This window comes from Petromyzon marinus, chromosome 57 (genome assembly GCF_048934315.1).
Source record: "Petromyzon marinus isolate PM22_M1 ecotype Great Lakes invasive population chromosome 57, UKy_Petmar_22M1.pri1.0, whole genome shotgun sequence".
Lineage (NCBI taxonomy): Eukaryota > Metazoa > Chordata > Hyperoartia > Petromyzontiformes > Petromyzontidae > Petromyzon > Petromyzon marinus.
This window is the reverse complement of record NC_133723.1, coordinates 8,969,560-8,997,545: the sequence shown is the minus strand read 5'-3', so window position 1 is coordinate 8,997,545 and position 27,986 is coordinate 8,969,560. Positions and strand designations below refer to the sequence as shown.

Genomic DNA, 27,986 nt, shown 5'->3' with positions numbered 1-27,986 from the left:
GTGTAAGGCGCCTTCGATAAGGCGCTTTATAAATGATTTAAGAGATAAGACGAAGCTTCGGCCACACATACACACACACAAAATACACAAAAAAGGTCCCCTTTGCAATCGCCAGCAGCAGTTTTTCAATCAAGGCACACGCCGATACGGCTTCATTCTCAAAATCAATTTGCTCTCAATTGCAATGAGAGGATGGAATTCAGGGGTGGGGGAGGTCTCCTTTAAATCAAACTCGACGGCCATTCATTACTCTGACCACTGGACGCATAATGAAGTGGCATCGTAGTTAAAGTTAACACTTGCGAAAAATAGGTCGTGTCCAGGAATAATAAATTAAGAAATAATTAAATTGATCGTGGGAGAATGTTTTTTTTCGTTTTCGCTTTGATTGGTGAGTGTATTGATGGGACCTGGCTTCATCTGTGTGTGTGCGTGTCGCGGTTGAGAGATGTTAGCTACCTCGCCTGGTATGCAGGAGGTCGTAGGGTCAAATCCTGCATATTTGGACTTTGCACGTTCTCTCTCCCCGTGGTCGTGTGGATTATTTTTTTCCCTCCGACTTTCCCCTCCACATTTAGAATGATGCGTTTGGAGTGTTTGGCTGCTGCTGTACATTTACACGTGATAAGGCACATTTTTGAGCTATCATTTGTGGCCAGGTCGCGCCCGTTTTTTCAGTTTTCAATTTCAGTTTATTTATTTTGGTATAACCCTGTGAGCCATTCGGCTTTTGAATCGGGTGCAACCACAACAAGCAAAAAAACAAAAACACGAACAATAAAAACATCTTAAAGTGACTACGTGACTGTGCAAACAGAAAATCCTTGAAAAAAACAGCAAAATATTCCTGAAAAAAGCACCGTACACCAACGCTGTGTGCAAAAAATCCCAGTGGGATGCAAGTCAAGCAACAACAACAACCACAAGAAAACTTAGATTAAGGCCATCAGTCTAACTCCGTACTACAACAAAACAAACATGTCCAAACCAAAAAACGTTTTCGAAATCACCAAAAAAATAAAGCCATAATTGCAACGTAACAGTGATCACAGGGACTGTGACCGAATTTTTACAATAAACTACATAAACTACATACAGCGAATCTACACCAATCAAAGGGCCGTCAGGCAATCATTGCACCTCGCTCCACACACCCACACTGCTGAGGTTGACAAGAAAACACAAGTCAATTCATGACCCAAAGTGGTTGATGACATCTTTCCAATGATTGCTGAGCTTATAACCATCCTCTCGGTTGAAATTGTGTCTGTGTCTGTAAATATGGATGGCTTCATGAACGAATCTTTATTGATAGCCAGGAGGCTTGCAAAGTACCATCGTCTTAGAGAAATACAATTTCGTGTGAGCCAGCCGCATTAAAATAATGATCAGCCACGGCAGAAGTATTGGTCCTGCCGTGTTTCAAATCTGCCTTATGCTCACGAACTCGGTCCGAGATATACCGCTTAGTTTCCCCAGTGTAACTGCTGCCGCAGATACAGCTTAGTTTGTAGACGCCGGGATATTACATGTCAGGAATCTTGTCCTTCACAGATGGGATCAGATCACGAATTTTATGTATTGTCTTAAATCGGACCTGGATCTTGTGTTTGTTCATGATTTAGGAATTATTTTTGATTACCCCTGCTATGGCAAGGCGATGGTTTTGATTGGATCCGCAGATCACTCCTTCCTAACGGTTGGGGTGATGGCTTTGCGGATTGTGCAGTCAGAATATCCATTCGCCTTGAGAGCTTGGTGTAGTGTTTGAGTTCACTGGTTAGGTGTTCATGGTCGGACATACATTGAGCTCTATGGTGTCGCGTTTTGATGATGGAATTCTACTGGGATGGGTGGTGGTGGTGGTGGGAATCAGGTTTAATGTAGGCGTCAGTATGGGGTTACTTTCCTGTAGACAGAATGGCTCATTGAACCATCTGGTCTCTTTTTGATTAGGACATCCAAGAAAGGTAGCATGCCATCCTTTTCTACCTCCATGGTGAATTTGATGGCTGGGTGTATGGAATTGATGTGGTCGAGGAATTGGTTGACGAACCTCTTCCACAAGGAAGGGCGCAGAGTGGATGCCTGGATGGTGTCCGTCTCAAAAAAATTTCCATGAAAATATTCGCTACAACTGAAGTTGCAAGGGAGGGGGGAGTCGCAAGGGAGGGGGGTCCCCGTAGGGGAGGGGGCTCCCGCAGGTGGTGAAGTCCTCAACGGAAACACAAAAACCCAACAGCAGCAGTAAACAAAAAATTTTCGCAAATCGCCGCGGCCCCTCGGCTCGCGCCCGCTCAATCGCGAGGCCGCGGTCCCTCGCCGCGGCCTCCATTTTGTAGGGGGGATGGGAGGGGAGGGGGCGCCGCTGTAGGATTTGTGATCCCTCACGAAGGCCCACGGCTGACTTTAAAATCTCTCTCTTCCATCAATCAACCTCTCTTTATACCACCACCGTCGTCGTCGTCGTGTTTTACTAAGAGCGCACACACACACAAACAAACACACCCCTACTCCTCCTCATCATCCTCATCATCATCGGCCTCCCTTCGACAGTCGACGACGTTCAGAGACGGATGCTCTCGGCCCCGGCCCTGGAAGCGGTCGCGACATGAACGCCAGGCCGCCGCCACAACAACAACAACAGCAGCAGCAGCAAGCCCAGGGCGCAGGTGAAGCTGCGGCGACTTGCTTTGCTTTGCGTGTCGAGGTTTCGCGGGGTTTTTGAGTCCCTAGGTTTAGTGGGGGGGGGATGGTACGGAACCACGCCCGGGCCCGGCCGCCTTTGTCTCTCCCCCCCCCCCCCTAGTGCTGATGCTTTGCTTTACTCCCCACCACCACTATCATAATCGTCGCTGTGTTGTTGTTGTTGGTTGTTGTTGTGGTGGTGAGCCGAGAGAGGGGGGTGTGCCGTGGCGTCTGTCGACCATATTTGACCGCACCAGTGCGTGTGGAGTTGTTGAGTTTGTTGTAAACTTTAGTTCGCTCATCGATCGTCGTTGTTGTTGTTTGGGAACTTTTGTTGTTGTTGTTTTGCCCCCTTGGGCAGTCGGTGGTGGTGGTCACGGTGGTAGGGGGTGGTGTAAGTTGGTGTTGGCGACGCGTTACAAACTCAACAATCGCCGTGTCACTCCCCTGCCCACACCCATCCGTACGGCGCTGTCGTGTGTTCAAGCCCGGCCGTGGGTTTTATTTATCCACTGCTGGATGAGCGCCTCCCTCACCCATACACCGCGTCGAGGAAGGGGACGTGTCGTGGTGACATTGTTTGACCATACTTCACCACGCCGGTCAGTGAGGGATGGTGAAGGCGCCGAGCACATGTGTACACACACACATACACACGTGGGGACATGTAAGTTACGATACAATAATAGATGTGTTGTTGTTGCTGCGCGTAGTCTTGTATTTCCGAGCAGATACCAGACTCGAGATCTCGCTCGGTGGGGCTGATTCCGGGCGATTTGGTCTAAGGCAGGCGCAGTTATCGTCAACAGCGGTCGTGTAATACAGGTTGGGTCGGCCCCGCCATCGGAATGTGGAATTTACGACAATGCTCGGTCAATCGGTTCAACGGACTTTCGCGACCGATATTATCCACAGTGGAGAGAGGGTGTCTTGGGTTAGGCCGCGTAAATATTAAATGTTGTCGTTAAACCCGCCACCACCCGACACAGCCGATTGTTGGTACCTGATTGTCTCACAAGCTCCACGTTTAACCCCACCCGCGCTGTTGAAGACCGAAACAGGAGGGAGGGTTTCTCCACAACGCTCTGGCTTTCGCCTGATGACGCTGGCTGCTGCTGTCGTTGTAATTACCGAATTGTAAACGTTGTAGTTGGCGTTTGACTCTCCAACACACAACAACGTGTGCTGTGCTGTGCTGAACTAGTAACGAATTGGCACGTTTTGTTTACGTGACAACACCTTGCTCATTGGCTGTGTCGGGTGGTGGCGGGTTTAATGACACGTGTTTACGCGACATCGGCTAAATGTGCTCTTTGTGACGGAGAGCTCAACTCGCACACTGCTATTCTCATTGCGGGTGTAATCGTTACGTTACCGAGTCGTGCCATAGGAATGTGGAGTTGACAAGTCATGGAGGCGAGGGCTGTTCCAGTTCCTTGGCAGAACAGGATGTTTCATTTTTTTGATTCGCACAATGTAAAACAACGTAGGGATCATGAAGCACACAAAGCAAAAGACATGCACATTAGCAAGCTCGCTCAACAACTTGACAAATGTTGGAGGCACACGATTGCGGAAACAAATGAAGAATATGAACAGTGTCTAGAGCTGTTATTGAAGGCACACCAGGATCAAAGTGATTTGATAAAGGAAGGGGTGGGTAAGAGCAGGCTGGTGGAAGTTCATTATTGTAAAAAAACGATATTGAAATGCAATGTAGTCGTGTGCCCGAGGAAGAACGTTGTTTTAAATCAATGTCTATTAGCGCCTATGAACGACCATACCAAGTCAGGCTGGCCAGTGCGGTTTTTGACGAAGGGCTATTGAGACCCAGCACCCATTCAGGTGTCACACCGCCACACACCGGGAGTCGGAAGTCTGGTCTCCTCCTGAAGTCTGGTCTCCTCCTGAAGTCTGGTCTCCTCCTGAAGTCTGGTCTCCTCCTGAAGTCTGGTCTCCTCCTGAAGTCTGGTCTCCTCCTGAAGTCTGGTCTCCTCCTGAAGTCTGGTCTCCTCCTGAAGTCTGGTCTCCTCCTGAAGTCTGGTCTCCTCCTGAAGTCTGGTCTCCTCCTGAAGTCTGGTCTCCTCCTGAAGTCTGGTCTCCTCCTGAAGTCTGGTCTCCTCCTGAAGTCTGGTCTCCTCCTGAAGTCTGGTCTCCTCCTGAAGTCTGGTCTCCTCCTGAAGTCTGGTCTCCTCCTGAAGTCGGGTCTCCTCCTGAAGTCGGGTCTCCTCCTGAAGTCGGGTCTCCTCCTGAAGTCGGGTCTCCTCCTGAAGTCGGGTCTCCTCCTGAAGTTGGGTCTCCTCCTGAATTCCGACTCTTAGCGCAGTGCGCTGCTTAACCCACTGTGCCACACTGCTCCGCCGCCAAATAAATGGTTAATGATGATGATGATGATACAACCACTTGCAGTGTTAAATAAATACTAACACTCGGCACAATCGTCGTTAACACTGCCGTAGTCCCCGACCTTGCGAATGCCCGACTTACGAACATCCGCACCTACGAACGCGAGCAACCATAACACACGTGCGTTTTCACTTTTGACCCCTCCAACTTGCGAACGTGAGCTCGCACTTGCGAACCGAACCGCGGAACCATTTCGAGTGTTGCATGCAAATGTGCAACATTTCTCCTTGTTTGTGAGTTTAACAAGTTGTTTCTTTTTTGTTTTCGTTGAGCCGTAACGCCCTTTCATAACACCGACGAGCGGATGTGCATTTAAATACATTGTTGCGTCTCTACTTAGAGAACCGCTCGACTTACAAAACTGGCCCCCAGGAACGCAACGCGTCCGTAAGTCGGGGGACTGCCCTCGTAATAGGCAGCGTTTTAGGCAATGGCCTTTCACGGCACATTTAGGCCACTCTTCATCGCTGGCCTCTCTCTGTCTGCGTGCGCTGTGAAAAAGGTCTGTTGCCCGAAACGTTGCCTATTAGACACACTTGTTCTTGTTAAGGCCACGTGTGTGTTTTTTGACAAGGGTTGTTTGTGTGTTTTTGTTGTTGTTGCAGCATTTGTGCTTTGTGCACCGCTCTGAACAACACAGCATTGCCAAACAATGGCAGTCTTGAGCATGTTATCGAGTTGCATGGTCTACCTTTGTTGCTCCAACGGCAAAGGGTGTCTGTGTAGATAAAGGCTGATTAAAGGTGATGTCCCTGCCTCTTGCACCCGCCGCCGTTCGTCCTGTCCAAGTAGTTGGTTGTCGGTGGCTGATGGCATTATTATCCACGTCCGCGCTTTGTATATATGCACGCATCGTGCCTTTTTATGCGTCACGTCGGCTGTTTTTAATAGGCTCCGTCGGGGTTTTAGAAGTTATGGTGCAGTGCAATATGTGGCTTGTGTTTCTTTAATGAGCTGTTGAATGAGTTTCAACCTCGCTGCGTCCTCTGTCGGTTAAGTATAACATCAGCTCGCAGGCTATGTAAGGCATTCGCCAATGAAATAAGATTCCTGTGCTCGCGACGCACGCATAACATCACGCGTGCAAGAGCAGATTGTTTAACGTCCATGCATATTGCATGCGAATGTTACATATGTAATATTAATCGTGTTGCGTATCGTATAGCGGCGTTCCGGCACGTTGCGTCTTGCCGTCGCTGAGGAACCAGACAAGCTGGTAGGCGGCTGGCACGAAACACGCCTTCCGTTGAAAGCTCTGCAGTCCTCTATATAGTCAGATGTTTTCAACCACACGAGTTATTGCTTCATTTTATGGTGCAATTAGTTTTGGGTCAAACTTGGAGCCGTATCTAAGGCATAGGACATAGCGAGGGTGAATGTCATCAAATATATTGTGAAGAAAATGCAAACCACAGTGCGCTAAGCGTTTTCACCTGTGAACATCTGACAGTTCACCAGCATTGGTTCAAGCAAGCCAAAAGTCTGCTGATGATAAACTGAATGTTGAAACCAGTCCAGAATTTGCTTGTGTTAAACCAATGCTACTGAAATTGCGCACTCCCAAAAAGCCCGTGTGGCTGATGGGAATGTGTTAAAGAAAAAATACTTGTACTTGTTATGTCGAGGGACAGGCATGGGATGGATGCTTCACTGTGTGCCTCGTCGATTTTATGGCATGGATTTAAACAACAACAAAAAACGTGACCGTTGCTGGAAGTGAAATTGAAACGAAGGTTGAAAAGAGTGCAAAGCAAACGTCGATAGATGCACGCTTGGGAGTAATGGACGTCCTCTCGAGGACGCGTACCCTCCTTTGGCCACCGCTCCGTCATGAGCCTCGAGCGTCATGAGCCTCGAGCGTCATGAGCCTCGAGCGTCATGAGCCTCGAGCGTCATGAGCCTCGAGCGTCATGAGCCTCGAGCGTCATGAGCCTCGAGCGTCATGAGCCTCGAGCGTCATGAGCCTCGAGCGTCATGAGCCTCGAGCGTCATGAGCCTCGAGCGTCATGAGCCTCGAGCGTCATGAGCCTCGAGCGTCATGAGCCTCGAGCGTCATGAGCCTCGAGCGTCATGAGCCTCGAGCGTCATGAGCCTCGAGCGTCATGAGCCTCAAGCGCCAGCCATCGCTCCATGGAGTAAGAAAATCGCCTCGTCGCTCGGCTCTATTTTAACATTTCTGCCAAACAAAGGCAAAGATGGCAGGTGCTTGCACTGATGTTTAAATAAGAACAATGAATGCATGAATGAGATAAATAAACTACAGCTTGCGGGCACATGTCCTGTGTGCGTTTGTAAATAACATGATATGGTGAGAATTGAACAGGTGGGGTTAGTTGAAGGAAGGAACAGCTACAGGCGGCGGAGAAGAGATGGGTCTTGATTTTTGGGTTCAAACAAACTCCAGGACGATGACGGGGTTTGATTCGTGAGCCAGAGGGAACACAATGTATTCCGTCCACATGTTCTCACCACCCCCCCCCCCGCCCTTGCAGGTGAATGTTTCCCCATTGAGAAGGTAACGAGTTTAACAAAGAAAACGTCGTTTGACATTTTGAGTCTTTCCTGGATAAATGGGTATCATTATTATTATTACGGCTCTCGTTGTGCAGGTTCCGCAAATAGGGCAACCTCAAGAAGAGTAAAAAAATGTCATCGCCCTTTAAATAACGTACGTGGCGTCATGGTGAAGGTGATCGTCTGCAGTTGTTGAAACTATGGATTTGCTTCGGGGAATGAGTGACTGGTTTCACACGTGCGGTGTGCGAAACTGAACGCACCTCCCATTGGCACGGTTGGCTACGTTACCGTGGATATGTTACTATGCGAAAGTAGTTCAACATACATACAACGCACCACCACCATCCCAGCGGGGATGAAAAAGCAAGTCAGTCCGAGTACATCCGATGCCGCTTTCATATTACGAGAGTTTGTCTGTCCTCAAAGAAGGTGGATTGATTAGTTCTGTCTGAATCACAGTCATACTCGTTTGGTGTACTACACCCCAGTAAAAAGGCCGCTTCATAGTTATACTATTGGTTACACACATCTTCAAATTGTCTAATATATACGTCATATGAATGTGTGTATGTACGTTGAACTTCTTTCGCACCGTATGTAGCCAACCGTGCCTAATCGGAGTTACCCAACTAGTTTGGATTTAGTTCATCCTGTCAACATCTTGACGGCATTAGAGATTGGTGCCAGAAAGATGTGGCACGACTACTTGAGCCATATTGGCACAAAACAATTTGGAAAGTGGAACCAAATTATGAATAGTGCAGTGGACACCAGTACAGGCTATCTGCCCACGGATCGTGATGATGATGTCAACATCCTTTTGGGGTTAATATCTGAGCACCACATTTTTGAGAAGCCCAAAAGTGGCTGTGTTGCTGGAAACGCGCTCACGTCATGGCAATATGGGGATTTTCGACTCCTGGCTAAGGGCCGCAGATGGAGATGATTAAAACAGCCTGTTTGAGATCTTTTTTTTGAGCGATTGATTTTATTTTATTATGAAATGCGACAACCTACAGAGGAATGTTTTTTTGCTTCCACCAAGTCTCATCAGCAGAGTTTGCCACCAACCCCCCCTTAAAGCAATTGTGCTGAACCATAAAAAAGCCAACGTGTGGCTCCAGGAAGTGCATCGCAACGACTCGCATTGCGCCTTGCTGAAAGCAGGAAGTTTTTTTATGGTACTGAAAATAAGCTGGGCAAAATATTTTCTCGCGTTCAACATCGGTGCCGGGTAATTGATGGCGGTTATGCATGCCAGAGTTGCAATCGATTGTGCAACGGATTACAGTGCGTTGCATAATTCCGCAGTTGCCAAGTCCTCCTCACGTTTTTGAAGCCTCGTGTGTCTGCAGTTTATTCGGAGGAAATTCAGTTATTTATTCATCTTAGATGAGCCTCGTTGGGCCTCAAGACCTTCCTTCAGGAAGGGCCTGCATACCCAAATGAGAGCACGCACACAGGTATAGGGAATGTCTCCACGCACGGATTCACAGACACAGTTTCTGTACTTCCATCCGCTGGCCACCTCACAGCCCCAGTGGGTATGAGAGTTTACAACTGTGTTGTTCCTCCAAAGCACTGATAACGAGCATCCTTCATATGGTTATAATGAACGAAAGTCATTAACGGCCCTTTGCCAATCAATTGTTGGATTAAGTGCTTTCTCGCACAGTGTCAGTCGTCGTTGTCCTTCCCCCGCTGCGGTGCCTAGGAGATGTTAACTCCCTCGGCTGATATGCAGGAGGTCGTGCGTTCGATGCCGACCCAGACGATGCCTGTATATTTGGAGTCTGCATGTTCTCCCTGTGTTTGCGTGGATTTTGCTTCGGGTCCACCGGTTTTTACCTCCACATTCAGAATCGACATGCATTTAGAGTATTTGGCTGCTGTTAATGCATCCGGAGATGAGCCACTTCGTTTAGCTATCCTTTGTGGCCAGGTCGCTTCTGAAAAAGAGCTATATAGCTCTAGGGGCCTTACCGAGTAAAATACAAAAAAATTGTTTAGTTTGTTATTGACTGTGCAAAAGTTGTGCGATGTGGCAGAAGGAAACAAGCAATTTATGGGTGTGGTAGCGTCTGCAGCATTGTTTGTGATTGCCACTTGACCCGACCTTGTCCTTGATACAATTCTAACACGCGGCCAGGCATTAATGCTGTGATAAGGCAAAGCCTGGCTGTTACCTTGCTAGCTCAAGCTTCGTGCGGTGCCAGTGATGAATGCCCCCGAGCTAGACACCTGAATAATAGCTCTGTCTAAACACAGGCCCCCCGAACTTGTTTGTCCTGTAACCCGAACCCTGAAACCCTCCCAGTCATGTTTGCAGGCTTGATTTGTCCATTCCGTGTACACGATTCACTTCCGTGTGTGTGTGTGTGTGTTTTGTTCCGTCAACTGCTTAAGCCTCACTGGGGTTGCTGCCTCTTCCTCCTTCAAATGTAATGGCTCAAGCAGAAAGACACCTTTTCTGAATTGTTTCTTCCCCCAATCGTTTGCCAATTTGCGCCGGTGGCGTCGCGTGATGCGAAACTTAACCCTTTCCCCGTTCCCGAGACGGTCTGCAAGTTGCAGGGTGGATGAGTGTTCCCGTTCACCGCCGATTCTCGGAGCGCGCAAGCGGCTCGGCATTAATTTTATTTAGAGAGGCTTAGTAACGCCACTGTTTTTTAAGACGTTATTCACCGCAGAGAACTGTAGCGACACGACCGCCGCAACTCTACGATAGCTGGTACCGAAAGTGTGCCACACGCTCTCCCACATGACTTTTTACATCCGGTTCCATTCCAATGATGTACACGTACGTCGTCGGAATGGGAAAGGGGTTGGTATTCATTCGGATCTCAGACACAGTCATGTGAGCCTTCATGTTATAGACAATGGTTCCCCACAAGCGGACACCACAGAACTACCTCTTGAGATCCCTTCCAAGTGACCTCTGGTCCACGCAATAGGGGACAGCACTGTCCCATGAAAGCTAATGTTGGCACATGTACGTAATGTTTGGGGCACGGCAATCAACCCAATTCTTTTTTTTAGAGATGGAATTTAACCGAACTAGGCGCGGAACCAGTATTTTTTGTGTGTGCAGATCACTTGAGAAACCAGTTTAATCGCAACTCAATATACAGCGAGGGGAAAAAAGTATTTGATCCCTTGCTGATTTTGTACGTTTGCCCACTGACAAAGAAATGATCAGTCTATAATTTTAATGGTAGGTTTATTTGAACAGTGAGAGACAGAATAACAACAACAAAATCCAGAAAAACGCATGTCAAAAATGTTATAAATTGATTTGCATTTTAATGAGGGAAATAAGTATTTGACCCCCTCTCAATCAGAAGATTTCTGGCTCCCAGGTGTCTTTTATACAGGTAACGAGCTGAGATTAGGATCACACTCTTAAAGGGAGTGCTCCTAATCTCAGCTTGTTACCTGTATAAAAGACACCTGTCCACAGAATCAATCAATAAGATTCCAAACTCTCCACCATGGCCAAGACCAAAGAGCTCTCCAAGGATGTCAGGGACAAGATTGTAGACCTACACAAAGCTGGAATGGGCTACAAGACCATTGCCAAGCAGCTTGGTGAGAAGGTGACAACAGTTGGTGCGATTATTCGCAAATGGAAGAAACGCAAAAGAACTGTCAATCTCCCTCGGCCTGGGGCTCCATGCAAGATCTGCAAAGAGGAGTGGGACAAAATCCCTCCTGAGATGTGTGCAAACCTGGTGGCCAACTACAAGAAACGTCTGACCTCTGATTGCCAACCAGGGTTTTGCCACCAAGTACTAAGTCATGTTTTGCAAAGGGGTCAAATACTTACTTCCCTCGTTAAAATGCAAATCAATTTATAACATTTTTGACATGCGTTTTTCTGGATTTTGTTGTTATTCTGTCTCTCACTGTTCAAATAAACCTACCATTAAAATTATAGACTGATCATTTTTTTGTCAGTGGGCAAACGTACAAAATCAGCAGGGGATCAAATACTTTTTTCCCTCACTGTATATGTTGTGGATCTCTGTGAGGCTATGAATCTCTGTTAGTGGATGGATCTCGGAGTTTGTTGGTCTCTGAGAGTGTTGGTTTCGTTGCGAGTCTATGGGTGTCTATGTAAGTGTATAGGTTCCCTATGTGAGTCTTTGGATCTTGATGTGAGTTCGATTCCCACACACGGCCAACACCATTGACGATTATCTCAACCGGTCCTGGGCCTTCCCATGCTCAATTCAGCCTCAAATGAGTACCTGGTGCGGTTGTCTAAACATCGTCACTGGGGAGACAAAGGCAATTGGGCGTGGTGTTGGCCACCCCACCCCCTCCTGTGCCATTCCCGGCCTTCATAGGTGCTCGCGAACAGCCCTTGCCCCAGCAGTCTGTTCAGGCTACACAGGGGATCTTTGTCTTGTCTGCCATCCTACGAACCCGGTGACCCCTATTTTGATTGCTTCTCACACCAACACCGGTGACGACTATCCGAACCACTCCCCTACCAGGCTTCCCCTAACAAGCACTTGCCCCAAAAAGTCAGTCGTGAAAAAAGTTCACACGGGGGGGGGGTGGCGGGATCTTTTGTCTCGCTGCAGGGGGTGAGATGCCGGCCGAAGGGAGCCTGCTCTCGGGAACGGCGGGCGCCGTGTCCCTGCCAGGACAGGGCCCCATGAGCGGCCACCCCCACGCCCTCGCACTCCCGCAGTCGGCCTCCGGCACCCCGGCGGGCCTCGGCGCTAAGAAACGTACCGGGTAAACCACCGCACCGCACCGCACATTCAACCGCCGTGCCGTCACGTCCGTGCCGTCGTCTCGACGCGTCGTCGTTAACCGGGCATCACCTTTTTGAAATTCGGTGACGGGTCACGATCGTGAAAAGTTTGCCCCGCAAAGCAAAAGTTCCGTCTAGATCGAGCCCTTAGTTTAGCATTGACTTCCGTTTGGTAAATTGGAGAGGCTTTCCCACGGAAAACGTTTCCTCTCCAAGACTTATTAATAATAAACTTAAGAAAGCGGCAAACATTTTAAATATGTCACGAAATATAAATACTCTACGGTACTTACTAGGAACTGTCGTGAAATGCACGCTAGGACAAATTACAGACCGTACATTGTTAGATTTTATTCCCCCCGCCAAAAAAAAATTTAAATTCCAAATTCAATCATTGCTAATTTATCGTAACGTACAACAAGGAATGACTGTACTATCATCTCTTAACTTTTTTGTCACCCCCGTTAACCGTATTCGCTGGATAACAAGGGCACCACGGTGGTGAGATGTTAACTACCTCGCCTGGTATACAGGAAATTGTGGGTTCGATCCCACCCTTAATGCCTGTATATTTGGAGTTTGCATGTCTCCCTGTGGTCAGGTAGATTTTTCGCCAGGTCCTTCGGCTTTTCCCTCCACATTTAGAAACATCCATTTAGAGCATTTGGCTGCTATAAATTTCAACGTGATTATAGTCCACTTCGTTGAACTATCGTTTGTGGCCAGATCGCTTCTGAAGAAGAGCTCTACAACTCGGTGTGCCCCTTACCTGGTTAAAATAAAATAAAAATAGTTTTAAATAAAAAAAATAGTTTATAGTTAACTTCCATTGCTGCACAGCATTGCCTCGTCTTCCGCAATGATTGCAACCAGGACATCAGCCACCCTCCGCTTCTGTCACACAAAGAAGTTGCAGGACAGAAATAGGTTATAACACCGGACTACGAACACATCTATATTCACCCGCACACACACGACAAACCAACGGCAGAGGATTTTCACGTTACACTTTGCTAATGGTTCAAAGTAAGCGGCCACAACCTGCATGCGTACACGTGATAAAACCACTTGGTCGAGCTATCATTTGTTGCCAGGGCGCTTCTTAAAAAGTGCTTACGTTAGCTCGGCGGTCAAATTTAAATCGTTTAGTTTTGGTTTATTGACTTTGAATGTAGACTCAATAGACGGCAGTGTTTCCAGTCATCGGGGTCAGCTTTTGACATTGTGCCCCTCTTCCCCCCCCCCCCATCTGTCGCAGGTCGGAGTTTGACGATGACGACGATGACGACGGCCCCGGCACAAGCAAGTATGCCAGGTGAGGGTGTGCGTTGTCGTCAAGAGTCCGACGAGGCTTCCTCTCTCTCTCTCTCTTGCTGTCCGCTCTTTTCCAGCCGTCTGCTGTGAAGTCCTCCTTTTCCTCCAGAAAACTCCATCCTCCCCCGCTCCCCCCAACTGCCGTTGTCCGGTGGTGGTATTGCTCGATTCGCTCTCTAACAGCAGCAACAGTAGCGGCATTGCGTTTATCTAGCGCCGATTAGGATCGAGGCCTCGCACATGGAGAGGTTTGTGTCTGTTTACGCCGACCTGGGGAGGGGGGGGGGACAAGCACACGGCCCGTGACCAAATCGTCATGCCCTGCATCGCGTGACGGTTTGTAAAATCTTCCAGCGGTGAGGAGCGGTAAGTCATCCTCCGTGTGTGTTTATCCGTGCTGAATTAAAAAAATATATTTATATATGGAGATGGAAGGAGGGCCTTGCGTTAGGTGTAGCGGATTCAACCGTGACATCCCCTTAAGCATGCCCACGACGCGACCGTCGCTCAATCAAGCGCCCGCTAATTTACTGAAACCAGCACTTGCCTAGCCAGCCACAATTCGGCACCATTTATTCCTTGGTGCACACCACGCGTGGTGGGGGCAACGCAATGCTACCAGAAGAGGGGAGAGATTTTCTCGTAGTTTAATGAAAAAAAAAAACATTTAATTGGTTGTGCCGCAGGTCTGAGGATGACCAGAATTCTGGCGACAAGGAGAGGATGGCAAGGTGCGTAATTATTAGCGAACGCCAGGTAGTCGATTTTTTTTGTATTGTTCCCCTCCCGGTAATCCGTCAGTGGGATTCTGACTTCGAAGCTCTGAGTTTTGAGCCACCCTGCGATTGTAGCGAAGCCCATTGTCCCAGTCCTTCTTACCCAGTGCCCCTTGGTCATCTTGTGCAGATTGCAGTACTGCTAATGTAGCCCACTCACCCAGTGAGCTCTTCCAACCTTGTGGGTAGGTGAGTGGGTGGGAGAGTTAGTACCTATGATGGCTTGCACGGCGCACGAGAGAGGGGGTGGGTGGGTCAGCACCACGCTCGACTGCCTTTGTTTCCCCATTGGTGATGTTCACACACCACACCAGGCTGAGGTCAACCTAGGGCAGGCGCATGACCGGTTCAGATAATCGTCGCTGGTGGTGGCGGTGAGCGGGAATCGAACTCCGGTTCTCGCCGGGTTCGTAACGCAGCGCTCTAATCCGCTGTACTACCGCCCCCGCGTTATGCTACCGCTCCCACATAGGTGCTGCTCGCTAACAGCACTTGCCCCGACTGTCTGTTTACAGGCTATACGGGGAATCTTTGGGTGAGTGAGTGAGTGAGCCAGCGCTCTGTAACCTTTGTTGTACTCGCATAGCATTTCCACGGACAGTCTTGACAAGAGGATTCTGGTGCAAACCCTTCATGGAGGGTTGACCCCCCCACCCCAAAGCCTCTTGCCTCTTGAATGTGCCCTGCCTTGCTCAGCTGTCAACTTATCTTGTTGCACTGCTTCTATAACCCCCCCCCCCACTTCCCCCCTTCCAGCCCCTCCTTATAGATTCCGCCTTCCTCCTTTTAAACAAATTGTTTTGGTGATGCTGCCCCATTGGCAGCAGTGCACAAATAACAAAGGAAACTCAGCACGTTCGTCAGCAACACTGTGCATGCGGCCGGAGAAGCCAATGTTTATAATAAGTGACCTTTCGGGCGATGGCAGAAACCGTCACGCCAACTCCGGTTATGGTCGCAGCAGCGGCGGCTTTTAGCTCGGCCATCGGACAAAGGCGGTGGTCTCCGCATCGCGCTGCGCTTTCAGGCGCGCTTCTGCGGCCGGCCGAAACGCTCTTCCTTCCGATATTAGGAAGCCACTGGGGGCTATGGACTTTTAAATCATCATCTCGATTGAAAACTCATGATCCGATCGAAATCCCTAAGTTCGATCGGATCATTTGGGTTTATTAGTAATAAATCGGCATTTTGCGACCCCCTCCCCCCCCCACTGCCGCTGTGTAGCATATTATTACGTGCCAGGGACTCTATTGGATGATCGGACAGTAGTCCGAGTCCCTAATTGGCAATAAGTAACGGCAAAGCAGTTCTAAGTGACTCACAGAATTGTGCGCAGTTGCGTCTACAGCACACGACTTCCCTGAAGGCATCGACACCTTCAGCGAGCGCCACGCCGATCACTAACAACGCGGTTCGAATTCGACCCCTCGATCGGTGGCTGCGCCATCGCCGCACACGCGTCGAATAAAAATCAAGGGACAAGTCCTCACTTACTAACAACTCCTTACTTACTAACAACTCCTTACTTACTAACAACTCCTTACTTACTAACAACTCCTTACTTACTAACAACTCCTTACTCACTAACAACTCCTTACTTACTAACAACTCCTTACTTACTAACAACTCCTTACTTACCAACAACTCCTTACTTACCAACAACTCCTTACTTACTAACAACTCCTTACTTACTAACAACTCCTTACTAACAACGCCTTACTCACTAACAACACCTTACTTACTAACAACTCTTTACTCACTAACAACTACTTACTAACAACGCCTTACTTACTAACAACTCCTTACTTACTAACAACTCCTTACTTACTAACAACTCCTCTATCATTTTCCATTGCTGGAGGGGTTGCTCCCCCTACCTGAAAATCCTGGCTCCGCCATTGGCTGCGTGCACAAGTCCTGAAGTGTACAGTTTCTGTTCTCCTGCTAAGGTGACGGTAGTTGCGTGTCCGAAGAACAGCGCGTTGTGGAAAAATGGCGTTATAATGAATAACATTTCATACATTAGGCTGTCGATTGTCTGCGACCAATGACGGGGAGGATGGCCGTGGATAATTCATAATCGCGGATCATCCGAAAATATTTAAAAAATTTCCGCGGATCTCTGCGCCAAAAACCACTAATTTAGGTGTAATTTAAAACTCGCGAAATAAATGATCCGATAAATCACTCCAAATTAAGCACAACTGATGATTTCGATTGTTACTCTATGGATTTAGGGCGAATGCTAACGGTCGACCGATCGATGCAGTGCTCTGATAACACTTCCCTGCTCCCGCACAGAAGACCCTGTCCGCTAAGTGGATGACAGCAGAGGCACGCCAATCAGCATCAATCAAACTCCGCCCACCGTTGTAAAGATATGCAACTACTGTCCTGTAGAGGCGATCACGTGGACTTCGGATTAACCGAAGCACATATATGTTAAACACGTGACTTGTAATAAACATTTCCAAGAATAACAATGTATAACTGTTTTTAGATTATTAATTTGGGTTTAAGGGAAAATCCACAAGTTACTAAATTATGTCAAAATCTCAAGGTGCGCGGTTAATCCGCAAATCGGATAAACCGCACGCGGATAATTGAGAGTCTCCTGTATAGGGTAAAACACAGTCTGCGATTACACGTAAGGTGCGTGTGCAGGCTGAACAAAGACTTGAGGCGTGTGGGGTAGCATCTAGAAGCATCCAGCAGCATCCAAATGCCTTTTGCGATGCTACGCTGAGGCAGCCGTACAAAGCACGTATTCCTACTCGCGCTGCGACGTAGTTCTGTTCACTCGATCGCGTTATGCCCAGTTCGCATTCCGCCTTCTAAAAAAAATGTGCTCCCGAATACATTCATCGCGTTGTCAAATTCGCGTTACGAAATCCACACGGCGTGATAGCGGAACTTACTGCAGTTGAGTTGTTGAGGAAAATCCTTCGCCCTGAAACAGCTAGTTTGGGTGTCCTCTGGTTCGTTTGTGGAAATCTGAGCCGGAACCGGACTGCAAGCTGCGAAATGATCTTCACACGTGCTGAACAAAAAAAAAAACCTCCACGCTGATATGGTCGGCAAAAACCTACTTGCCGTGCGCAGGGAGAACCACAGCGAGATCGAGCGGCGGCGGCGGAACAAGATGACGGCGTACATCACGGAGTTGTCGGACATGGTACCCACGTGCAGCGCACTGGCGCGCAAGCCCGACAAGCTGACCATCCTGCGCATGGCCGTGTCGCACATGAAGTCGCTGCGCGGCACGGGCAACACGCCCACAGAGGGCGCCTACAAACCGTCCTTCCTCACGGACCAGGTGTGCCAGAGGGCTGCGTGTGCGCCATGCCCTACCCCCATCACTACCCCCAGCCCCTCTCACTACCCCATCACTACCCCATACCCCTACCCCCATCACTACCCCAACCTCGATGACTACCCTTATCCACTACCCCCATCACTACCCCCATCACTACCCTATACCCCTATCACTACCATCCCCTATTACTACCCCATCACTACCCCAACCTCTATCACTACCCCCATACCTCCATCACTACCCTATACCCCTATGACTACCCCATCCCCTATCACTACCCCAACTTGTCCTTAACCTCTCCCACCTGTTCTCCTAACTGTGACCATAACCACACCGCCACTTGCAAGAACAACAACAACCCCACTCCTTATTATCTCAACCACCGTCATCTTACGTACAATTGTATAATTTGTTGTGAAGCGCCTTGGAATTAGGTGCTGCTATATAAATCTTGATAAGATAATTGGATAAGGCAAATGTAACGTCGCCTAAATTTGACGATATAAACCGTAAGAGAAAACTGACGATCGTGTATGTTTGAACCCAAAAATGGGTAACACAAGTTAATACAAATTATAACGGCTCTACAATTGGAACAATCGGTAACGTGTTAACGTTCACTCGTATACTTCTATATCTTCATATAGAGCTCTCACAACACAGGCGCTCCCTCCCCTCTCCAGGCTTAACTGCACTCCCATCTGCAATTTCACCCCTTTTGTATCTGATTTTTAACTCCCTTAATTGCCTTAACTCTCAGTTGCCTCGATCGTCTTAATGACTTGAACCGACTGCTTCGCGGCTCTAGATTTAAAGCTTTCGTGACTGCTAGGATCCATACTCTTTGGTTCTATTGGGTAAAGTCACGTAGGTGAAAATAAAATAACAAAAAAATCACGACGTTTCGGCCACAACACAAGCGGCCTCCAGACAGCCTCGTCCCTTCACCTGATGAAGGCCGCTTGTGTTGTGGCCGAAACGTCGTGATTTTTTGTTATTTTATTTTCACCTACGTGACTTTACCCAATAGAACCAAAGAGTATGCTTCGCGGCTGTCCGTCGATCACACTCCCACGTCACACCAACGAGCTCTGCGCGTGCGTGGTCTCTCCCCCCCCCCGCCCCTTCCAGGAGCTGAAGCACCTGATTCTGGAGGCGGCCGACGGCTTCCTGTTTGTGGCGGCGTGCGAGACGGGCCGCGTGGTCTACGTCTCCGACTCGCTCACGCCCGTGCTCAACCAGCCGCAGTCCGAGTGGTTCGGCAGGACGCTGTACGAGCTGGTGCACCCGGACGACGGGGACAAGCTCCGCGAGCAGCTGAGCACCTCGGAGAGTGCCATGGCCGGTCGGCGCACGCACGCACACCTGCACGCGCACACGCACGCAACGTCCGCACCCACGCACACACCTCCACACGCACACAATCACGCACGTCTACACGCACGCACATCCATGCTCGCACACCTGCACGCATGCACACCTGCACGCGCACGCACGCCTGCACGCACGCACACGCACGCGCGCCACCCTAACGCGCAGATAGACGTACACAATATAAAGATTCCCCCGGACAGCCTTGACAGACTGTTGGGGCAAGTGCTGATAGCAACTAGCACCCATGAAGGCCGACACGGCACACAAGGAAGTAAGGTGGCCAGCACCACGCCCGTCTGACCTTTGAAGGCGTCGGGGGGACCCACACAGTGTGAGTCGCCCCCCCCCCCCCCCCCCCCCCCCGGCGATGAATCACCATCGGCACCAGCACAATAAGCTCTGTCACCAACACCAAAGATCATCCATACAGCCTGAACAAACTGTTGGAGCCACTGCTGTGAGAGAGCACCTTAGAAGGCTGGCACGCCACACAAAGGGGTGGGTGGCCAGCACCACGCCTGGCCACCTTTGTGTCCCCAGTGGCGATGTTTACTACACACCGCACCAGGTTCTCATTTGAGGCTGACTCAATTTAGGGGAAGCCCAGGCCCGATTCAGATAATCGTCACCGGTGTTGGCCGTGAACGGGAATCGAACTTGGGTGGGCGGGTTCGTAGCGCAGCGTAGCGCTAACAGACACAGCTATACTCTCACAGCAACACAGATCTACAGCTATACACAGATACACATAAAGCTACACACAGCTTTATAGATACACAGCTACACACACAGCCACACATACACAGCTATGCAAACACACCTACGCAGATACAGCTGCACAGCTACACACACAGCTACACACACGGGTCTAACTCTCCCACTTTGTATGTGTGTTGAACTTCTTTCGCACCATACGTAGCCAACCGTGCTAATCTGAGGTGCAGGGGAAGGACAACAAACTAAACACAAACAGTTGTAAAGAAATTAGTTCGTCAATCGAGATGATTTCAAAGTGGCATTGCTCCAGTGGCTTCTTAATTTCGGAAGGAAAAAGCATTCCAGACGGCCGCAGAAGCACATCTGGAAGGGGGCAATGCAGTGGCCATCTTTGTTCGGCGGTTAACCAAAAGCCGCTGTTGCGAGGATGACCAAAGTTTGCGTGATGATTTATGCTCCTTGGCGAGCACTTTGTGTGTAATCGGTGTGACCTCGTCATGTGCTAGAGAGGTAAACACAGCAACGCCGGTACATCTGCACTCCCAGCTACACACACACGGAGACGCACACAGGTCCAACCCTTCCACTTTATGCTGCGTTGTACCGTACCCGAGTTGTCTCGTACGTTAGTGGCGGGGACGGTGGGTTGAATGCGTCTGTGGTGCTGTGTTGCTGGTGCTCAGGACGTATACTGGACCTGAAGACGGGCACCGTGAAGAAGGACGGGCAGCAGTCGTCCATGCGCATGTGCATGGGCTCACGGCGATCCTTCATCTGCCGCATGCGGTGAGGCTTTCGCGGCAGCAACATTACAAAGACGAAGGTTCGCCCGTGTAGCCTTAACAGACTGTTGGGGCAAGTGCCGTTAAGCGAGTAGCACATGCGAAGGCCAGCATTGCGCGGGAGGGGCTGGCGCGGCCAGCACCACGCACGGCCAAGGCCGCATTTGTCTCTCCCCAGTGGCGATGTTTACTGCACAGTGCACTAGGTACTCGTTTAAGGCCGAGTCTACCTCGGTGAGGCCCGGGACCGGTTCAAATATTCGCCACTGTTTTGGTCGTGAGTGAGGATCGAACTTGAGACACCGTGTCCGTACCACCGCTGCACTACCGATCCCCACACAACAGCCACTGTGCGTCATTGGCTCGCACATGGGTATAGACACGTATACACATGCACATGGACATAACAACAACCGCCATTCGCCACGCTTGTGCCAGGCTATGCGCACGTTAAGACCACGTGAAGTGTCGAACGCCCGCTGGCAGATGACAGAACAGACCCAGGTGCCATGGGTTGACTGAGATGACTGGCAAATGCACCATCTGTGCCCCCTACTGTATCAAATTAGGGGGCACAGATGGTGCAATTATCACAAAACCACATGAAAAATATCCAGGGGCACATAGGCATGTAAACACATGCATATTGTATATATATACACACACACAGACATCGCACAAGCGTTACACCGACAAGATCCCAATTGCCGACAGAAACTGAGCAAAAGACTGCTAAAAAGAAGGATGTACATTCTATGTACTGGCCACGTGTTTTAGAGAGCATCGATTTTCCAGTATCCTTTGAGCCCAGTACAAAGCTGGCAGGTAGGGGGGGAGGGGGAAAGGGCGGGGTGCGGGGGAGTGCCTAAATGCCATAATGAATGCTCTTAGGAATCAATGCCCACTGGAGGAGAGGTAGTGAAGGGATCTGCTGCGTCTCATTGTGAAGCCGCGCTTGAATCCCCCCCTCCCCCCCCCCCACATACGGCTCACGAGCCGCGGGTTTTCGCAGACTCGTGGCACGGACGCTTTCAACACTCGGCTGTTTTTTTGGTTTGTCGTGGCAGGTGTGGCACAACTCCGGTCGATCCCCTCTCCATGAACCGGCTCAGCCACCTGCGCTTCAGGTCAGTGAGCCGCGACGCTGCCCAGCGGTAGCGCCGGTTGCCGTCCGTTGTAAATACAACATCTCCTAGCCACCGTGTAGCGCCACGGTGGCTAGGAGATGTTAACTACCTCGCTTGGTATGCACGAGGTCGTATACGCTTCGAACCCAAGCCTGACACCTGCTGTATATATTTAGAGTTTACGGTGTCTCTCTCTGTCCACATGTAGAGTCATTGTGCGTTTTGTACATGGCTGCAATACATTTGCACGTGGTGATAAGCCACTTTTGTTAAGCTATCATTCGTGGCCAGGTCACATCTGAAGAAGAGCTGTACACCTTAGTGGGCCCCGCTGGTAAAATAGTACAACGACTCCTACTTACGAACGAGTTAGGTTCCAGAGGCCTGTTCGTAAGTAGATTTATTTGCAAGTCCAATTTTACTAATGTCGATTCCAAACGTGTTGTCCGGCATGTACACTGAACATGGGGAATGGCTTTGAAAGTTGCATCCTCTCCTGTAGATGTAGATGCCACTGTTTCTTCACATCCTGCAAATGTAGATGCCACCACCGCCATCTATCGCGCGGCGGTTGAACTTACGACTCTCGGTCCGAACAGGCAATTCGACATATGGACAGTTTTGTTCGTATCTCTGAAAGTTCGTAAGTTGAATGTATCGTAAGTAGAGGAGTCCCTATTTTGTTTTTAACGCTCAAAAATACATCAATAATAACGCTGTGGCCTTAAAAAAAAATCAAAATATATACAGAGGCAACGTTTTGGGAAATGGCCCATCTTCACAGCTCATAAGCCCAAAGGGTTAAGAGATAGAAAAGAGAAAAACTTTATTCATGCTTTCCAGCCGAAGTAGAAAGTATTATTCATGTGTCAGATCTCTGTTTGTCCATAACGTGGACCCTTGTGCGATGGTCCAGTGTGAACCACGCTGAAGTTTCAAGTTGCTTTGCTGTGTTCAGAACTTGCCCCGATTTGAACGCCAGCCAAATTCACCTCAAAGGTTGGCCAAAAATTTGAAGATGCAAACTAAAAAAAAAAGACTAAAACATTTGCCAATGTGCACGTGCGTATTTTACCCTTTGCTTTCTTAGTTTAACCGGGGCGAGAAATCAAGAGACCGCTCTCGAGTCTGCTAGGAGGGGAGTGATATAATTGCTACGTGCAGTTCGAACCTGTGCAACACAGCTCGGCCGTGTCGCCACCGTCCTGACGGGCTACCCCGCCAGCCTCCGTACCTCGAGGGGAAACGCCTGTCGAAGACAAACGCACGTCGGCTGCCGTTACGTGCTCACGCTTCTTTCTCGCTATCGATACGAGCTGTTGATTTTCCCCGCTCGCCAACTTGTTTTTGTGGGCGGCGTTTCTTTTTCGCTCAGACTGACAGCGAAATCGGCCTTCGCGCGTCATTGAACTGTTGCCGGTGCTTGCTCGCAGGAACGGTCTGGGCCCCGTCAAGGACGGGGAGCCGCAGTACGCCGTGGTGCACTGCACAGGATACATCAAGGCCTGGCCACCCGCCGGTGCGTTCCCCAACAACACCCCGTCACCGAGCACCGCCCCGTCACCGAGCACCGTCACCGCGCCCCGTCACCTCGCTGCGGCACCCGGCACCGTCACCCGTCACCCCGCCCCGTCACCCCGCCCCGTCACCCCGTCCCGTCACCCCGTCCCGTCACCCCGTCCCGTCACCCCGTCACCCCGCCCCGTCACCCCGCCCCCGTCACCCTGCCCCCGTCACCCCGCCCCGTCACCCCGTCCCGTCACCCCGTCACCCCGCCCCGTCACCCCGCCCCGTCACCCGGCACCGTCACCCTGCCCAACCACCCCGCCCAGCCCTTGAACACAAACATGGCCTGTACGGGCATCCCTCGATTTGCGACCCAGGGATGCCTTCTTCAAAAAACCCCGCCTAAAAACGAAATTTCTTCAGTCGGGAATGGCTTTTCTCCGTTGATGTAACCCGATAATACTGTACCTGCATCGCTTCTCACGGTACTAAAAATTAGGACAATTATTAGTTTACGACGTTGCCTGGTTGACCGTGGGCCCCCCTCCCCCTGTGTGTTTGGCTCCCCATAGGCAGCTCAGTGGCCTCCAACCTTGGGGCTTTTTCAGGTGAGCTGAGCGGCCCGTGGTGCTCGCAGCATCTCGCGTCAGATTGTCCGTGCGGCTTGTGCGCAACGATCGATTAGGGCTCGGGTTGATTAATCGCCCTGCCCCCCCCACCACCCCCCCCTCTCCCACCGCCCTCGCCTTGCTAAGAATGATCGGTCGCGATTCCGAGTAATGATTCTACTCGGAGCTTTGCGTGGTACCTCTGTCCGCACTCCCTGATGTGCATGCGTCTGTAAATCACTGGAGGGGGGGGCGGGGGGGGAGTGGTGTTGCTGTGGTTCGCGCACCAGGCTGTAACATCAGTGGAGATGATCTGATCCCAGTCCTGGAGCTGCCATGGCTTGACAGAGACTTACATGAGTACCCGGCACTGATGTGTAAGCATCAGTGCCGGGGAGACGGTCGGCCAGGCGTGTTGCTGGCCACGTGACTTTTCTCCCCCCGCCCCGCCCCCCCACCCCCCTCCCACCACATGGTTCGAGCCGACCTTAATAGGTGCTCGCTAACAGCACTTGACCCAACATTCCGTACAGCTACACGGGCGACCTTCGATTTTAACCGACGCGGTTCCTGTAGCGCAACGTTTTGACTGACGCTGCGTCCTTCCCCCCCCCCCCCCCCCACGCGCTGCCAGGGATGGCCATACCGGACGAGGAGGCGGAGGCTGGACAGGGCACCAAGTTCTGTCTCGTGGCCATCGGCAGGCTACAGGTACGACGCCGACGCCAGGGTAGGCGGATTGAAACACTGCCTGTAGGATCCCACGGTGGCTAGGAAATGTTAACTACCTCGCCTAGTATACAGGAGGGTGTGGGTTCGATCCCGACCCCTGACGCCTGTTGTATATTTGGAGTTTGCGTGTTCTTTCTCTCTCTCCGTGGTCGCGTGGATTTTCCTCCGGGTCCTCCGGTTTTTCCCTCCATAAAAAAAATAAAGTTTTCAGATTTTGATTCCCAAAACTATTTCCTCTTGAATTTTGCTCTCCCGCTCCTCCCAATGTCCTTTTTCACTTCTGTTTGCACTTTTAATGCATTTATATCTACATTTTGCGACGGGCGACGGATGAGCAATCGTCAGGGATACAGGACCCTCCCTCCAAAGTAGATGTCCGACAATCTTGGCTTGGTGCCATTGAGCGTCACGCGTGACCCGCAGTTTCTCGTGGGCGCGTGCGGTTGCAGGTGACCAGTTCCCCCAATTGCTCGGACATGACGGGCGTCTCCGTCCCGACGGAGTTCATCTCGCGGCACAACATGGATGGGGTCTTCACCTTCGTCGACCACAGATGCGTCAGCGTCCTCGGATTTCAGCCGCAGGTGTGCCGAGCGAGTGTCCTCTGCGTGTCCTCTGCGTGTCCTCTGCGTGTCCTCTGCATGTCCTCTGCGGTTCCTCTGCTTGTCCTCTGCGTGTCCTCCGTGTATCCTCATGTGTCCTCTGCTTGTCCTCCGCGTGTCCTCTGCGTGTCCTCCGTGTGTCCTCATGTGTCCTCTGCTTGTCCTCCGCGTGTCCTCTGCGTGTCCTCCGTGTGTCCTCATGTGTCCTCTGCTTGTCCTCCGTGTGTCCTCCGTGTACGCGCAGGAGCTTCTTGGGAAGGACCCCGTGGAGTTCTGTCACGTCGAGGACCAGAACCACGTACGGGACAGCTTCCAGCAGGTGCGGCGACCAGCGCTCGGACACCGTGGCATACTGGCCTGCCCTGCTAGCCCCCGCTAGGCCCTGCGAGCCCCGCTAGCCCCGCTAGCCCCTCTAGCCCCGCTAGCCCCTCTAGCCCTGCTGTACTCGCACATGGCCTCACGGGGGGGCTACCAACAGGAAGAGTAATACTACACATGGGGGTAGAGGGAGACCTAATAAGATTGCGATCCGGGAGTGTATAGGTAGCACTAGAGGTGGGATTGACAGAGGGGAGTGCCGTCGACTTGACTATGAGGTGGAAGTGGTGCGGTGGGAGGGGGGGCAGGGGGGGTGCGGGGTCGGGTGGGGGGGGAGAAGGATGGACTTCGGATTCTGCTGAGATTGTGCACATTCAAAGGTGCCACGTTTGTGTTTGCTAACCAAGGGAGAGAACCCAGGAGACCCAGATATAATTTAATTCGCAAGAGTGACCTCTGCGGGCATTAGTCTGCCAGGAGGGAGCAGGAGTGCAAAGTGACAGGAGTTGTGGTGCAGGGTGACAGGAGCTGTAGTGCATAAGTCTACCATAAGCTGTCGCGCAGAGCTACTATGATGATGCTGACAGTGATGTTAATTAATAACAGCCGCAATCTTTCTTTTGCAATGCCTTTTTTCAATTTGCCACCTCCCCTGCTACGCGCGCAAACTCAGGTGCTCAAGCTGAAGGGGCAGGTGCTGTCAGTGATGTTCCGCTTCCACAGCAAGAGCGGCGAGTGGATCTGGCTCCGAACCAGCAGCTTCACCTTCCAGAACCCCTTCTCCGACGACGTGGAGTACATCGTGTGCACTAACACCAACGTCAAGTGAGAGTCGCGCGTGATCGCGTCCCGGGCCAGCCCAAAAGCACGCTCGCGTTGAGTCCCGAGTCTCCCGTCGTGCGCGGTGCCGCCCTCCGTACGTCCGTACGTGTGTACGTGTGTACGTACGTACGTACGTTGAACTTCTTTTGCACACCGTGCGTAATCGGAGGCGCGGGGGAATGGACAACAAACTAAAGACACAAAGCAGTTCTAAAGAAATTAGTTTCCGAGACGATTTAAAAGTGCATAGCTCCAGTGACTTCCCAATATCAGAAGGAAGAGAGACCCATCGAGAACCAGACAGCTCCACCCCTATAGACCCACAGAGACCCACACTCATACGGACGCATGTTGAACTTCTTTCGCGCACCGTATGTAGCCAACTTCGCTTGAATCGGAGGTGCGGGGGAAGGACAACAAACTAAACACAAAGCAGTTCTAAAGAAATTCGTTTTCTAGACGATTTGAAAGAGCATAGCTCCAGTGGCTTCCTAGTATCGGAAGAGAGACCCTTAGAAACCCGCAGAGCTCCAGATTTTGAAAGAAACGCAGAGACCCACCGAGACCCACTCTCGTATGTACGTACGTTGAACTTCTTTCGCACCGTACGTAGCCAACCGCGCTTAACCGGAGGTGCGTGGGGAAGGAAATCGGGAGGTTTGCCGAGGTTTCATCGTTATCGCTTACACACACACACACACGGTACGTAAAAAGTCAAGGAAAATTATTTGTTGTCTTTTTATTGAACATGGTTCAATTTGCAAATAAGCGAACTAACTTTATTGAAGCCTAATGGGTTTTCCCCGCGTCAACTCACACCTGTTTCAGACTCGCGACTGACGGCATATTTAACAAGTTATTGTATAAGGAGCACATCTGGTGTTTAAAATCAACGAGTCTGCCTTCGGTCGAAATAAAAAAAATATTCCTAGTTTAATTGCTTGATATTTAATACCTTGTACCGAAACAAATACACAAAACTTACAATTAAAACCCAAACTCTTACCACCGGGCTTCGGATTTAACACACAAGACAACTTAAACTATAAACTAAGCTAAATAATTTTTATTTTACCAGGTATATTAAGGCAGGTTGGGCTTCTTTTGCGCACCGTACGTAGCCAACCGCGCTTAATCGGAGGTGCGGAGGATGGAAATCTGGAGGTTGCGGGGGAGGTGTTTACGTATTGCGCGCACACACACGCACGGTGCATAAAAGGCAAGTAAAATGATTCTCGTGTGCTCTTCAGGATAAAATCAAGATTCTGATGTTGACTTAGCCCTACAGCTCAGTTGAAGATCACATGAGAATAATTTTCCTTGCCTTTTATGTACCGTGTGTGTGTGTGTTACCTAAAAAACCCCACAGCTCCGATTAGCACGGTTGGTTACGTACGTTGCGAAAGAAGCTAAACATACATTAATTGGCCGATAGTAATATATATAGGACTGCAGAGCTTGGGAAATTGTTGGTGGGCGCTGGCTCACCGCAAGGCTCACCTTGTAGCTCATCCCCGTGGTTCATCGGCATCTTTTTGTTAATCTCATCGACGCAGTTACAAAAACGGAACGTCGATAATTACCGGGGCCTCCTCTCTTGCTTGAGAAACTGATCT

General features: G+C 50.3%; 1 protein-coding gene across 2 annotated transcripts; it reads left to right on the top strand.

Annotated features, from left to right (window-relative positions):
- Positions 1-2,323: 2,323 nt before the first annotated feature.
- Positions 2,324-26,377, top strand: LOC116954946 (aryl hydrocarbon receptor nuclear translocator-like). 2 transcript variants are annotated; one of them, XM_076052747.1, is made up of 14 exons: positions 2,324-2,672; positions 12,201-12,357; positions 13,635-13,691; positions 14,377-14,421; positions 17,569-17,782; positions 18,914-19,127; positions 20,557-20,659; positions 21,723-21,782; positions 23,216-23,301; positions 23,861-23,896; positions 24,531-24,607; positions 25,078-25,212; positions 25,475-25,549; positions 26,222-26,377. In XM_076052747.1, the coding sequence occupies exons 1-14, from the start codon at positions 2,612-2,614 to the stop codon at positions 26,375-26,377; spliced, it is 1,476 nt and encodes a 491-aa protein (XP_075908862.1). In that variant the 5' UTR covers positions 2,324-2,611. The 2 variants fall into 2 exon arrangements, with proteins under 2 accessions (XP_075908862.1, XP_075908863.1); XM_076052748.1 differs by lacking the exon at positions 23,861-23,896.
- Positions 26,378-27,986: the final 1,609 nt, after the last annotated feature.